The sequence below is a fragment of the Macaca mulatta genome, chromosome 13 (genome assembly GCF_049350105.2).
Source record: "Macaca mulatta isolate MMU2019108-1 chromosome 13, T2T-MMU8v2.0, whole genome shotgun sequence".
In the NCBI taxonomy this organism is placed as follows: Eukaryota; Metazoa; Chordata; class Mammalia; order Primates; family Cercopithecidae; genus Macaca; species Macaca mulatta.
The window spans coordinates 10,495,859-10,511,905 of NC_133418.1; the positions used below are offsets into that span (position 1 = coordinate 10,495,859).

At 42.1% G+C, this 16,047-nt stretch overlaps 1 protein-coding gene across 4 annotated transcripts in view; it reads left to right on the top strand.

Moving 5' to 3' along the window:
- The window catches only part of IL18R1 (interleukin 18 receptor 1), a 43,263-nt gene that overhangs the window by 12,304 nt on the left and 14,912 nt on the right, over positions 1–16,047 (top strand). For all 4 annotated transcript variants that reach the window (XM_015113029.3, XM_015113030.3, XM_077958938.1 and 1 more), the window contains 4 exons: positions 568–811; positions 4,689–4,854; positions 8,627–8,780; positions 14,717–14,779. In XM_015113029.3, coding sequence (XP_014968515.3) covers positions 568–811; positions 4,689–4,854; positions 8,627–8,780; positions 14,717–14,779 — 627 coding nt within the window. The remainder of the gene's footprint in view (positions 1–567; positions 812–4,688; positions 4,855–8,626; positions 8,781–14,716; positions 14,780–16,047) is intronic.

Sequence of the window (16,047 nt, forward strand, 5' to 3'; positions counted from 1 at the left end):
GACCTACAGCAATAATAAATGTACACACACTGTAAGTTACATAGGCACATCTTTAACCATCTCCACACTTGCCAGGGAATGTTAGATAGGCAGGGTGAATGCACAGTGAGTGAGATTTCTGATGGTGCAGAGGAAGAATGCCAAGGTTGCTAAGTTTTTGTTTCTTTTCCACTGAGACTCCTCAGCTGGGTATGTTTTGGGGTAGGTATGGCAGCACTGTGACTTCTGTGGCTTTCCTTTGAAGAAGTAGTAATGTGTAATATTTTCTTCTAAGAGATGACACAATTATCAGTCTTCTAGCTACGGTTGGCTAAGTTCTGATACCTTCCTGTTGGGGAGAAACTGTCAGAAGTTGTGTTTTCATCTATATTCTGAAAGTGCCTCATCCTTTCTAGTGTTGAAAAGATTGATGCAAAAATAAAGGAACCCACAGGAAAGTGACACTGAGATTTCTCAGGACTTTCTTACTAATCTTGCTTTTTCACCTAATGCATGAGAAGACAAAAAAGTTACCTTTGTCATTTTGGTTTTTGTTTTTATTTCTTTTACTTTACTAATCTTTTGAAGAATCTTGTACTTCACGTCCCCACATTACTGTGGTTGAAGGGGAACCTTTCTATCTGAAATATTGTTCGTGTTCACCTGCACATGAGATTGAAACAATCACCAAAAGCTGGTACAAAAGCAGTGGATCACAGGAACGTGTGGAGCTGAATCCAAGGAGTTCATCGAGAATTGCTTTGCATGGTTGTGTTTTGGAGTTTTGGCCAGTTGAGTTGAATGACACAGGATCTTACTCTTTCCAAATGGAGTGAGTAACCCTTTCTTTTTAAAATGTATTTTATAGCCCTCTTGTCCTTTGTTCAGCAACTCAAATATGCACTAATCTTAAAGGTCAGATAATCAGCACATCTTTTTCTTTTCTACTCTTCCTACAACATGAAATACGTTGTTCATTACAGAACAAAATACATTTATTTCTCTCTGCTTATTTTCTTAGTGACCTTAAAGAAAGGAGATTACCTTAATAGGGTTTCCTTTTAGGGGATTCTTACCAATGGTAAGTAATGATTGCATGAAAGTCAGTTTTAAAATTCAGCCGCTCCTGTTGTCTACATGCCCCCAATCAAATGAAATCAGCGGTTCGGACTTCACGATAATATTAATGTGTTGTGAAGGGGGCAGTGTCAGCTTCCTGGGTGGCATCCTTGGTGGGGAGCAGGGATGAGGTTGATGCAGACACACACTAGTCCAGTCTGCAGGGGCTCATGGGGAACCAAGTGGCAGTGCTAGTGGAGGATGTGTGTTTCCAGCAGCCAATTGCAACCCACAGCTGGGGGCAGTGAGAAAGGGCAACACAGAAGGGCTTTGCATTTTACTCCTGCGGTGGCCCTAGATTGTGCCAGGATACTCATAATTATGTTGGATAACTTCCATTAAATGAGCATAGCCAACTGGAAGCATCACCCACACTTACTGAACATGTTTCTTTTTAGATGTACTTACTTACCTACCTACATGTGTAGGTATTTTTATAGAGACTTGAGACTGACCTGTAGGAAATAGCTCAGGGCCAGCTGAAGGTGATGGTGTGCAGATTTCATATGTAGCAGATTTCTTTTGGAGGCACTTCTAGAGTGAGTCCTGATCATTATCAACCGTGCTGTTGAGAGCAGAGTGAGCTATCACTGTGAAACTTTGGTAGTGCTCCTGTGGTTTTGCACCAAATTAGGTCACTTTTGTTTGTTTTTATACATAGGAACTCCCAGGCATCAGAAAAAAATTAAGTAACTCTTTTGATAAAAACCAATACATCTTTAGGTGACCTTTAAAGAGGGATAATTACAGAAATGGGTCACAACTGAGATTTTTCATAACAAGCTAAGGAAGAATGAATACTCACAAATGGGGTAAAGGAAACAGATGAACAAACACTGCCCCCCACAAACTTCTGACTCCTGATTGAATGAAGGCACGATTTAAAGGAATAAAGTATTCTTGACAGGGCTGAGAGAACACGTTGAGAGGAACAGCCAGGCATCCATGATCATCAGTTGGAGATAACAGAAGCAAATGGCATTGGCCATCTTTCTGATATGGGGAGTAGAGAATACAGCCTGGCTTAGGAAGCAACAATGGAAGCAAAAGATCAAGGCAGGACATCAGAGACGTGTGGAGAGCAGGGTAGCAGACAGGAGATGCTAAGAAAAAAGAAGTGTCCCAGAGTGGATATTGGAGACTGATCACTATGAGAGTAAAGTGATGAGGAGAGAAGCAGCTTTGACAATGGCCTTGAAAATAAATGGGATTCTACATGGAAGCAAGTTGTTTTAGACACCCAGGAGCATGAAAGATATAGACATCTTCAAATATAGCATAATTAGTAAGCAGTATTTACTGCAGATTGTGTGTGTGTGCACACACATATGTGTTGTAACTTAGGTGTGTAAGCCTTTGTAGTTTGATGTGGGATCTATCAGTGAACAGACTTTGCACCTGAAATTTTACCATTAGAACAGTAATTCTTTAGTTTTTAGGAGTCCATTGCTAATAATCAAATGCCACTGAGGACTGATCATTTAATCCTGCACTGAAAATCACTTTATCCCACCAAATTTTAAGAAAGAAATCAACTAAGAAGGAAGGGGATACAAAAGGGAGCGTTTTTCAGTGATAGAGATGAAGAAATGAAGGTAGAGAGAAATGTACACATGGAAATCTAATAAACCAATCCTAGACTGACAGACAGTGAGTTCAGCTTGGTGAGCAGCCTCAGAAGTAGGGACTGGTGCTTATCCCCTGGTGTGTGTGGACAAAAATGAGTGGTTTTCATAACCAGGATGGGCTGGGCCTGTAGCAGGAAAGTGTGGTCACAGCTTTGGGTCAGTGGGCCTCCGTGTTAACACCAGCCTTGGAGCTCCTGGATGGCAGGTGCAGTGTGTTGGTGATTGTGTTCGCAGCGCAGCGTCCTGCACATGGAGTGTCATCAGTCCTCTCACATTTGTTGAGTGTTAGGAATTGAGGATTACAGAGGTAGAGAACAATGTATTCTGAACAAATGGGGATATTCCTTTTAAGCAACAAGTCAGAGAGATCTAGAAATCTCTATCTCTCCAGTTCATTGAGGCCGAAGCTGGGGAGACGTTACAAAAACACACTTGAGAAAAGGTGCTGCCAATGGGATTCTGAATCCATTTCAAGGGCCAGGTAGCTCTATCATGTCCCATGGCCACGGACGCACTGCCTGTAACCATGACAACAGCCTACCACATTCTCTAGTCATGGCCAATCTTTTATAAATTCATGCCCAAAATGAAGGGGCCAGATTCATTGGATTGTGAAAGCGTAGAATTGTGCAAAGCACTTCTGGCCTTTGGGGTCAAATAGATATGCATTTGCATCCTGGCCCCGTGTTGTAGCAAGTGTGTGACCTGAGTGAGTTGTTTAACCTGTCTGAGATTTAGCATTCTCATCTGAGCCTAAGGAAAACAGTCATCTCCCTTGCACATACATAGTCTGATACCTGGAACTCAGTAAGTGCTAGTCTTTTCTTCCTTCTATCCTATTGTAGACCTAAAGGGGAACTGGAAGAGCCTAAGGTGGGCACAAATGTGTCAGGCATAGAAGATAACTTAACAACACGTGTCTGCTGTATTTAGCAAATGAATCTATACATCACAGGTGCAGTGGAAGAAACATCAAATTTGAAACATTTTCTCTTTAAAAACTTCATTTAAAAAATACTGTATTTTTTTCCAATTCTAAATCACCAATTTTTTTTTTTTTTTTTTTTGAGATGGAATTTCACTCTTGTTACTCCGGCTGGAGTGCAATGGCGTGATCTCCACTCACTGCAACCTCCACCTCCTGCCTCAGCCTCCCAAGTAGCTGGGATTACAGGCACCCGCCACCACACCCAGCTAATTTTTGTATTTTTAGTAGAGACGGGGTTGCACCACGTTGGCCAGGCTGGTCTCAAACTCCTGACTCAGGTGATCCACCTGCCTTGGCCTCCCAAAGTGCTGGGATTGCAGGTGTGAGCCACTGCACCTGGTCTAGTGATACTCCTGATCATTAATTTCTGATGAGGAGTAACAACTACTATAAAATCTATTCATACTCACCTTTGGTCAGTAAGGCATTTAAAGAGCTAATTCAATTACACTGAGGGCAACAACTCCAGACTTTGCTTTATTCAACAGTAAGAGAATGGGATGGGAACAAATTGCCTTGAGAAACATAAAACCTAATGCATATACACACACATTTAGAAAACAACATCAGGAATTTATAGACCTTTTGAAACCAAAGCCACCCTCCCATCCTGGGCCAAGACTCTCTGAACTTATCCATCAGCGAAGATCACTGACGTTGTAAAGATCTGCTTTTCTGACATCCATAATATATTGTCTGCAGTAGGATATGTGCATGTGTGTGTGCATGTGTGTGTCTCTGTGTGTGTAGACTGCTCAGATTTTCATTTTTTACCCCCTGCTCCCATGACAGTTGATAAAGTTCTTGCTCCTCTGAATCAAGAGGAGGCAGAGCAGGATTTGCACATCAATGAATCAATCTCTTTAATAAAAATAAAGGAAAAATATCATAACATTGGTTACTAAAGGGAAGATGGGTGATATTTGCAAAGTTTCTGTAGCATTATAAAATACCTTTACACTTTTGTTCCATAGAAATTATACTCAGAAATGGAAATTAAATGTCATCAGAAGAAATAAACACAGATGTTTCACTGAAAGACAAGTAACTAGTAAAACTGTGGAAGTTAAAAAATTTTTGCAGATAACCTGTGAAAACAGTTACTATCAAACACTGGTCAACAGCACATCATTGTATAAGGTAATGCTTTTATGTTATTTTAACTTTAAGACTTAATGGAAAAGATAAAATTCCCAAAAGAGGGATTGAGGGCTACCATTTGGTCTCATAGCAAGCTGCCTGATCCCACATGACTCACTTGCCCTGTTTGAGCCGAGTGTCCTCACTGGCTTGTTGTCAACAGCTGATACATAGTATTAAAATATGTTCCACAGTAGTTTACCTGGATTTGGTGTTCAATAAATGATCACAGCTGCCTCTCTCACACTCTTCCTTCATTTTCCTTCTCTTTCAATAAGTTAATTTTTAGGAATGCTAGTTCAAGAATTTCCCTTTTGTCCCGTCACATGTACTTAACGTGTAAAACTCAATTGTATATGTTTTTCTGAATACATTAGTTCATTTTATAATATTGAAAATGGTAATGCTTTGATAATATTTTAACTTTAAAACTGAAAAATGAAGAAAGCAAAAAGCACTCATAAATCCATCAATTAGAGACTTCGTGCCTTTTTTTTTTTCTGTGAAGCATTTGCTTTTTAAAAGTGGTATATTTTATTTTATTGTGCTTTTTCCTCTAAGAATTATGTTGTGACTATCCCTTCACATCTTTAAATGATCTAAACATGGGCTTTCCGTTTTTATGTGCCTGATTTCATCTAACTAATCCCATTGTTATTGGACATTTGTGAATTGCCTATTTTTCACTATTATTTAAAGGTTGAAATGAATACCACTTCCACAGATCCTTGGGTGTTTATATAATTTGTCCTTCAACCAAATCCCTAAATGTAGAATTACTGAATCAAAGGCTGTGAGCATGTTTATGTCTTTTTCTTCACACTATCAAACTCGTCTCCAGGGAGCTCTGCCAATTTTACCCCACACTTGAAAAAAGAATCCCAATTTTCTGTCACCTCCACAACACTGGGAAATAATGCTCCTAGAATGGTTCAAATTGGATGTGAATAATTTCTAAAACTCCTAGTGGTTTTTTCACTTTTCTTAGTAATAAATTAAACTTTTGTATCTATTTATTGCATCTTACTGCAATCAGGCAATTTTGTGGGTTGCCTGTTTATTTTCTCTGTCTTCTTCAGTTGGCATACCTTTTACTTGTTGAATTTTAAAAGCTCTTATACACCATGGAATACTATGCTGCCATAAAAAAGGATGAGTTCATGTCCTTTGTAGGGGCATGGATGAAGCAGGAAACCATAATTCTCAGAAAACTAACACAGGAATAGAAAACCAAACACTGCATGTTCTCACTCATAAGTGGGAGGCGAACATCACACACCAGGTCCTGTTGCGGGGTGGCAGGTAGGGGATGGATAGCATTAGGAGAAATACCTAAGGTAGATGACAGATTGATGGGTTCAGCAAACCACCATGGCACGTGTATACCTATGTAACAAACCTGCACATTCTGCACATGTAACCCAGAACTTAAAGTATAATTAAAAAAAAAAAAAAAACTCTTTTAGACCACGCTATAGGAATTAAGTATACACATACATAGTGTGTGTGAGTATAGAGTATGTGTGTGCATAAAAAACATACACACTCCCATCCACACACACACACACACAACACAAATTGTGTAGTTCAGGGGTCCCCAGTCCCCGGGCCACTCCCCATCACTCACATTACCACCTCCTGTGAGATCAGCAGCAGCATTAGACTCTCACAGGAGCAAGAACCCTATTGTGAACTGTGCATGCGATGAATCTAGGTTGCCTGCTCCTTATGAGAATCTAATGCCTGATGATCTGTCACTGTCTCCCATCACCCCCAGATAGGACCACCTAGTTGCAGGAAAACAAGCTCAGGGCTCCACTGATTCTACATTATGGTGAGTTGTATAATTATTTCATTATATATTACAGTGTAATAATAATAGAAATAAAGTGCACAATAAATATAATGCACTTGAATCATCCCCAAACGAACCATTCCCCACTCAACCCCTACCCACCGTGGTCCATGGAAAAATTGTCATTCATGAAATCAGTCTCTGTGTCAAAACGGTTGGGGACAGCTGATGCAGTTTATATGGAATAACAAATCTGAATAATGTGACTCTGTCATGGAAACTTTAAAGACCTGTAAGAGAGAGTGGTCTGAACAGAACTTGGGAAAGCTAAAGCGAGTGATGATGACATCCTTGAAACTTTTGTTTGTGCCTTATGCTTGAACACTGTTTACTTGTGATTTCCAAAGACAGCTCTTATCTGAAATGTTTTCTAAACATTTGAGTCAGTCCTGAGTTGACTTCACTCTATTTCCCATCAATGTGCAAATGTGTTACAGTACATGTAAAGTAGTGAGGCATGGTGTGCTGAGTTTTAAGATATTCTGACCGGGCGCGGTGGCTCACGCCTGTAATCCTAGCACTTTGGAAGGCCCAGGCAGGCAGATCATGAGGTCAGGAGATCGAGACCATCCTGGCTAATATGGTGAAACCCTGTCTCTACTAAAAATAGAAAAAAATAGCCGGGCGTGGTGGTGGGTGCCTGTAGTCCCAGCTACTCAGGAGGCTGAGGAAGGAGAATCATTTTAACCCAGAAGGCAGAGGTTGCAGTGAACCGAGATCAAGCCACTGCACTCCAGCCTTGGGGACAGAGTGAGACTCCGTCTCAAAAAAAAAAAAAAAAGAAATTCCAAAATGCAGATATTTAAATTAAGAGCATTGATGCACCAAGGATGTTTAGCTAAACAATTGACTGCAGGGCTAAGTATTCTAAGCTTGTTGACTGATCATGACTTCACCCGAGAGCAAGGAGTCTAAATCAGTAGACAATTGAGTAGACAATTTAGTAGACAATTGATTGGAAAGGAAAAATGAAGAGTCTCTGATCTTTTCTATAGCTTGAAAAAATTAGTTTGGCTTTATAAAATTTTGACTTATACATAAATAATTTACTGATGTGAGGTACACATGTGGGTGTTTCACGGGCACATTCTGTGCAAAATGGGTCTAACCCCAGTGGCTGCCAGCTCTGAGGGAGAAGTCTGCGGGCAGTAGGTTCTTCTTGCTTGGTGTTTGCAGAAACAGTGTCCAATCATCAAGGATGGCCATTCAGCCCCCAGCCTTCCCATGTGGTCCCTGAATGGCTCTGGGACCTACCGCTAGGTGTCAGATGTGCTGGATTGAAGAAAGTGGCTTTATTACAGTTAGTATTAATTCCTATGACATGTATGGAAATGTGTGTGTGAGAGAGAGATGTTTGAGTATACCTATGGATTTGAATATTGTTGATGCATTTCTAATCAGCTCGCTGGCTTCTGGTGGAGGGTGTCAAAGGTGTGGGTGGTCTGCTAGCTACTCAGTTCTCTGAGTAATTCTCCACCCACCCCACTACCCATCGCTGGGATGCATAGTCCAGAATACACAAAATTGGACTGAACATGTATGAAAGAGTTGTGACTCAAGCAAGGATTTGTGTTGTAGTGTTCTCTCTCTCTCTGTCTCTCTCTCCCTGTTTCTCTCTCTCTGCAGGTGTGTGAAAGAGAGATGAAAGAATATTGATGAAAGCAGCTACAGTGCTCATACTGCCCCATGCGCTGCTTCCCAGCATGTATTAATAATGATAATCATACCAATAGCAATGGGACTGCATTTAATTGTTTCAGTAAAAGCAGTACCAAGTCATTGGGACATGTATCCAGGAACTGCTACTTTCCATTCTGTTTTCCTTTTGCTCTAAAGTTATTTAACTCAAAAATTTGGATCATTGTAATTCAATTCGGTTTTTACTTAAAGTATTTTAACTTGCTTTCTTAAAAACAGAACTGTAAAAAGCTACTGGAGAACAATAAAAACCCAACGATAAAGAAGAATGCCGAGTTGGAAGACCAGGGGTATTACTCCTGCGTGCATTTCCTTCATCATAATGGAAAACTATTTAACATCACCAAAACCTTCAATATAACAATAGTGGAAGGTAAGGGAAATCTTAGAATTGGGAAGAAACAGATGTATTTTAGTAAAATGGAATTTTTCCATTCTTCAAAACTGTGTAGGAATTGAGAGTCCACGTAGTTGGGGTTGTGACCACACCACTAGTTCAAATATAAGGGTCAAAATCTTCCTTTTGATGCTCCTCTACTTGGCTAAATAAACCTTTCTTTTTGGCAGGAAATGAAAATCTATATGAATAAACCTCACATGAGTCAGCTGTCTCTTATATATGGAATTTGAGTAAATTGTGGAATCTTTTGTTGTTGAATTTACATTTTCACTCCACAAGTATTTATTGACGATATCTATACTCAATAAACTGTACTTAGCACAGGGAGGCTGGGAAGCAAGGAAATATGAGATGAAGTGAGCACTGTGCTATTCTCAAGGGATTTGATTATAATCAGGAGAAGTAATAACCTAATGCCACCGTATGAAACAGCATTATCTGTGAGGCTGCAAGAGTGCAGGGGGAAGTTGGAGGAAGGACAGATGCAGGAGGCTCCCTTTGACCTGCGTCTTGGAGGGGGAGCCTCATGAAGCAGTGACCTCTGGGGAAAGGGATCTTGACTGGGAAAGTTAAGGAACATTGATGTGTTGGTGGGAGGGGAGGGATGCTGGACCCAGGCTGTGTGTGATGGAAGAACAGTATCATGGGACATTAAAAGTATTTAATTAAACCTCACCCAGTGAAGATATCTGTCATAAGGCACAGCTGTTAATTGATCATCCAGTCCCTTCTTGGGAACTACCAAGGAAATGACCAAATCACACAGCAGTATAGTCCAGATTTTAATATCTGATTGTTGAAGTCTCTTTTTTCCATTGAGTCCAAATATCCCTTCTCGTAGCTTCCAACCACTGCTTTTGATTTGCCTTCAAGAATTTCACAGATTAAATCTGGCGCCTTCTTAAAATGACAGCTCCTTTCCTGATTTGAAGACAGGTGACTTATCCAGTCTAGACTTTTTTCCCCCCATCATCCTGAGAAACTGGAAACTGTAACACTTGTGTGGGTGGCTCAACAAAATCTGTGGGCTCACATTTGCTGCAGCCTTCGCTTTAGCAACGTCTTTCCTTTTCACTACAAGCATATAGCTATACACACCCATGTATTGCCACAGTAACAAATTACCCCAAGTTTAGGGTCTTCAGTAAAATCAAGATTTTGGCAGAATGAATCACTTTACTTCCAGAGGCTGTAGGGGAAAACGTGTTTCTTTTTCTTCTTCTTTTTTTTTTTTTTTTTTTTTTGAGGCGGAGTCTAGCTCTGTCGCCCAGGCTGGAGTGCAGTGGTGCAATTTCTGCTCACTGCAAGCTCCGCCTCCTGGGTTCACGCCATTCTCCTGCCTCAGCCTCCTGAGTAGCTGGGACTACAGGCACCTGCCACCATGCCCAGCTAATTTTTGTGTTTTTTTAGTAGAGGCGAGGTTTCACCGTGTTAGCCAGGATGGTCTCAATCTCCTGACCTCATGATCTGCCTGCCTCAGCCTCCCAAAGTGCTGAGATTATAGGGGTGAGCCACCACGCCCAGCTGGAAAATGCATTTCTTTGCCTTTGCTTTCTCCAACTTCTAGAAGCCACCTGCATTTCTTGGCTTGTGCCACTTCATTTCAGAGCCAAACACATTCGCTTCCCTCACCCCATCTCCTTTTTGACTCTGACCTTTCTGTCTCCCTCTGACGAGGACCTTGAGACGACATTGTGCCCACCTAGATAATCCAGGGTGATCCCCCTATCTCAAGATCCTTAATTTAATCACATCTAGAGGTTCCTTTTGCCATGTAACATATCATATTCACAGGAACTCGGGAGTAGGATGTGGGAAACTTTGGGGTCTATTATTCTGCCTGCCACAGTCCAGAACCGGGGAAACCCATAACTGAATTTTTAAACTCAAAAACTTAAATTCTATGTATAATCATCTACCCTAAACTCTCCAAATTTTCTTTCCTGTATTTTTAATATCGTATAAATCTCTTTTCCTTTGATACTTTCAGAACCTGCACCCTCTCTCCCACCATCTTTGCTTTCCGCCCATCAGCAGCTCTTTCCTTCCTTCTTTGATGAAGCTGTAGGAATATCCATTATTAAAAGGGTACTTGCTATGGGCCAGGGATTGTGCCAAGTACTGGAGTTGAATCATGTCATATAATCCTCACAACAGCTCTGTGAGGCTGTGGCCTTGGGTGAGTTCATTTCTTAGTTCCTCTCTGCCTCAGACTCCTCACTGTGAAATGGGACAGTAATGGTTCATCCCTCATAGGGTTGGCTGAAGATGACTGAGTGAGTGTGTGTTCAGCTCTAGGATGGCTCCAGGGACAGCAAGAGTTCCGCTGTAATGACCATCTCCCATTGCTGGGTTCCCAAACCTCACCTGCAGCACAAGCTGTTCTTCTCCCATAATTGTCCATCTTATTTTCCTTGTCTTCTTGGAGAATGTCAACTGAGTCTCTCAGGACTCCACTCAAATGTCCCTCCTCCTCCATGCCACCATGGTCTCTTGTTTGCTTTTCTGATTGCTGTCAGAATTGTATTACATATGTGTCTCTGTCAATAGCTTGAAAAGTTTCTGGAAAGGTTTGCACTGAGTTCTGTTCCTCATCTTTGCATCTTGAATACCTACGATTGACACTTGGCACATAAAGGTGCTCATTACATGCCTGTTGTGTGCATCATTGAGACGGCAACAACTCCTTTGATGCCACATGCAGCAAGAAGTCTAGACACTTCACCATCCTGGCTATTTTTATTTGGATTTGGCGAAGTTTGCCACGAGTCTACAGAAATTAGAGCTTGGAGTTGGAGAGGACAGCCAGGAGGTGTTCTGACCTGTGTTGAGGACAGGGGGGCTCTGAGCTCCCACCTTCTCCATGTTGTGTCTTTATTACAGTCCCCTTGCCTTCGCAGATGGAGATCTCTCAGCTGCTACGCAGTGACTGCCGTAGTGATGGAAAGGTGTGACACCTCTCCTCCCCATCTTAAGTCCCATGACAATGCTCCCATAACAAAAAACAGATTAACAAGGGGCAAGCAAAACAGATTTATTTAATCAAAGTTTTATGTGACATGGGAGTCTTCAGAAAGGAAGACCCCAGGACCGGGCGTGGTGGCTCACGCCTGTAATCCTAGAACTTTTGGAGGCCGAGGGGGGCGGATCACCTGAGGCCAGGAGTTCAAGACAGGCCTGGCCAACATGGCGAAACCCCATCTCTACTAAAAATACAAAAATTAGCTGGGTTTGGTGGCGGGCACCTGTAATCCCAGCTACTTGGGAGGCTGAGGCAGGGATAATTGCTTGAACCCAGGAGGTGGAGGTTGCAGTGAGCCGACATTGTGCCTGATGCACTCCAGCCTGGGTGACAGAGCGAGACTCGGTCGCAAAAGAAAAAAAAAAGGAAAGAAATGAATACCCCAAGACTCAGGAAAACCATTTTTTTCTTTTTAAATGCTTAGGTTCTAGAAACATGGACAGTCATGTAGAAATGTGATTGGACGAGAGGGTATGACCTAATGCTAATAGACTGAGTGGGGAAACTCAGCAAGACCTGTCCAGATTCTTCTTGACCTCTCTGTGGTATTTCTTTTTCCTGGGTAGAGAGCAGAGGGTCTTAATACTTACTGTCAGACCAAAGAAGGCCAAAGAATTTATAGCCAGCTCCTAGACAGAAAGGCAGGAGAAGGTTAAAGTCATGCTCCTAGGTTCTACGGCTTACTTTGGGGAAAAGGATTCTAGTTTTTATGATCTGCCTTTGGGAAGAGGGAGTCTGGTTTCTAGGACTCGCTTTGGGGAGAATGGGGGCATGAAGCAGGAGGGCAGGAGAAGGTCAGAGAGATCTTGGTTTTGAGGCTGCTTTGAGGTCTTCAAATGTCCTTTAGTTTAAAGTACTCAGCCTGCCAAAACGCCATACTTTGGGCACTGTTTTTGGAGCCCAGGAGTACCACTGCCTTCAGCTCGTGCTCGTGAATCACAGCCACCTGAATTCCCACCGGGCATCTGCCACTTTCCTGGTCTCATGCGCTGGCTGATCAGGTGGTGTCTCCTCCTACTGCTGATGACCTCTATGCCATGTTGACTCTGATAGCCTCCTAGGTAGACTGGTCATGTCAAGGGCATGAACTACGATGTTGTTTCCTTCTGTGACCTACATGGGACTGCACCCTTCACTTTACACCAGTTGTGCAAACTCAGGGCTGATCTAGGTTTCCAATGATATAATTTGAGTGTTAGTAGACAGCATCCTTTGCTAAAGATGTCCTTCACGCTGCCCCTTCTCAAGTCTCCCATGTAAGTTTCTGGGGGAAAAAATGGATCCAGAGAAAGGTAGTCAGTAGCAGTTTTCCCCCTCACACAGAAGTTGCCTCCTGCGGCCGGGCGCGGTGGCTCAAGCCTGTAATCCCAGCACTTTGGGAGGCCGAGACGGGCGGATCACGAGGTCAGGAGATCGAGACCATCCTGGCTGACACGGTGAAACCCCGTTTCTACTAAAAAAAAAAATACAAAAAACTAGCCGGGCGAGGTGGCGGCGCCTGTAGTCCCAGCTACTCGGGAGGCTGAGGCAGGAGAATGGCGAGAACCCGGGAGGCGGAGCTTGCAGTGAGCTGAGATCCGGCCACTGCACTCCAGCCTGGGCGGCAGAGCGAGACTCCGTCTCAAAAAAAAAAAAAAGAAGTTGCCTCCTGCCCCTTTGTCTTTGAATTCAAGCCCATGTTGCTTCTTATTGTCAGACCCGAGAGTTGGTTCTTTCCCTGGATACATCTCAGCTCCTCCTGCCTGTCTACCAGCATTCCAGGCTTGCCCAGAGACTCCGAATCCCAGGAGAACCCAGTCCTGACTCTCAACCCCGGGGTCCACTGTGCTGGTTTCATTCTCCTATTCTTGCTCACGTATCTGCCCACTGCATTCTCCACTGCTCACTCTGGCACTGCACTTTGTGAGAGGGCTCAGGGAGGTGTGGGAGCTGCAGGAGGGCTCCTGAGTCTCACTGTACCCCACTCAACCAGGCATTCTGCTTGCTGAGCACCTGCAAGTCCCAGAGGGATGTTCTGGACCTTGCTTGGGAATGCCCCAAAGCAGCGGGGCTACTAGCAGAGAACAGTCCTGGTCATGAGGAAGGTTACCAATGCGGATATCAGGGCTAACGATAACTTAACTATGCACCAGTTTAAATCTGTGACCACAGCTGCTCTTAGGGTTTGCAGTTGCCAGCTGCCTTAGGCAAGAGCCTGCTGGGTGATGACTTACTTCCCAAGCATCACCAGATGGGGACTGAGGGAGCAGAATTTATGTGTGGTACTTCCAGTCAGGGTCAGAAGCCACTCAGGAGCAGAAGCAGACCTTGGCCTATAGGCGTGAACTTACCAGCAGGGCCAGGGCCCAGGTGAGGCTCCCAGGCACAATATTGAAGGGACACTGCTCTTAGCATCTTGCCAGGGAACGGTGGGCACCTAGAATGAGGAATTTGCTTTTCTCAACCTGTCTTGTCTCTGCACCCTGTAAATCCATCACTGGCCAGCTGAGGAAGACAGATGGAGGGAATGGAGACAGGGCAGAAAGGCTCTTCCCGGTGATACTGCATGGTCCAACTCTTGCATGTTTGATTGTCTGGGAGTCAGGCAGCCGTGGATGGGCATCTTCCTCTGCCTTTTAGTCAAAGTGAGCAGAAGCTGCAGATTTGAGTGAGAGAAAACCAGATGCAAGGTGCTTTCAACATCTCCGTCAGCATGGAGTTGATGGAGAATGAAACAATAAACAATATGATCTGTGACCTTTAGTTAATGCAAATAGGAGTCAAGTGAATGTAAACCAGTAACTATTGGAACCTTTGTTACATGAAATGAGCATATTATCATAGATGCTTCTCTTAGAGAAGCTCAAGGCAACACTAATACATTTGTCTTTTCTTTTGTCACTTCTAGATCACAGTAATATAGTGCCAGTTCTTCTTGGACCAAAGCTTAACCATGTTGCAGTGGAATTAGGTATATTTCAATATATGTATATTCTGCATTTATAAGTAGGGGACATAATAGAGTCTTCCAAGGGTAAATACAATACATTATTGAATGACACCAGATACACATTTCATATTTGCTGACTAACATTACAAAACTAAAAAAAGGGTGCCATTTTTTGAATCTTGCCACTTTTAATCTGACACAGTGTCATTTCAACCTTTTGGAATTTGTAGTGACTTACTTAAGGCCCACAGTATGGTATATCTTGCTGAATGTTCCAAATGCATTTGAAACAAAGGTATATTCTATAGGTTTTGGTTTTACTATTCTTTAAGTGTCAATTTGGTTGAGTTCGTTAATGGTGCTGTTCAAAACATTTATATCCTTACTAGTCTTTTATCTGCTTGTTCTATGTGTTGCTGCAAGAGACGTGAATATCTCCAACTATTATGGTCAATATGTCTCTATCTCCTTTAGTTCTGTCAATTTTTGTTTTATATAGTTTGGAGCTATCTTATATGCATACACAGATTTATGCCTGTTGAATTAACACATTTACCATTATGAAATATCTCTCTTTATCTATCATAACACTTCCTCTCTCAATGTGTAGCTCTGCCATATGAAATAGTCACACAAGTTTTCTTTTGCTTGGAATTGGCATATTTGTCTTTTTTTTACATCCTTTTACTACTAACATTTTTTTTTTTTTTTGCTGTATACATAAGTGTCTCTCATAAACTGCACGTATTTGGATCTTTTTTGAAATCTGGTCAATATGGTGTTTAGTCCATTTGTATATTTAAAATTACTGTTACAGTTGGTATATCATATATGCATGATATAAAAATATTCAATTTATTCTTTTTAAAATAAATTACACTTTGTTGAAAATGACCACATTTCCATCTACTTGCTTATCTTTTCCTCTGTTTTCTTTCAAACAGTTATTTAGAGTTTTTATCTGCTAAATTCAGCATCGGTAGGTCTGCTTCTATTATCTGTCTTTTCTATTGATTATCGTGCACATTTTCTGTGTCTTTGTATGTCTCTTAACTTTTTATTGTTGTTGATCTTTGTGTATCAATTAAAGTGAACACAATTTGTGTAATTTTTTTCTTACAAGTAGGTAGCCTGAGAGATGAGTATCTCAGTTGACTCAGAATTGAGCTGGGGTAACTGAGATGTAGGTATGTTAGATCTTATCTGTCTTCATCTCTGATAGCTGGTTAGGGAGGGGGTGCTGCAGTCATGTGTTTGTTGCAGGCCTTTTCTCTAATGAGACTTGCTGT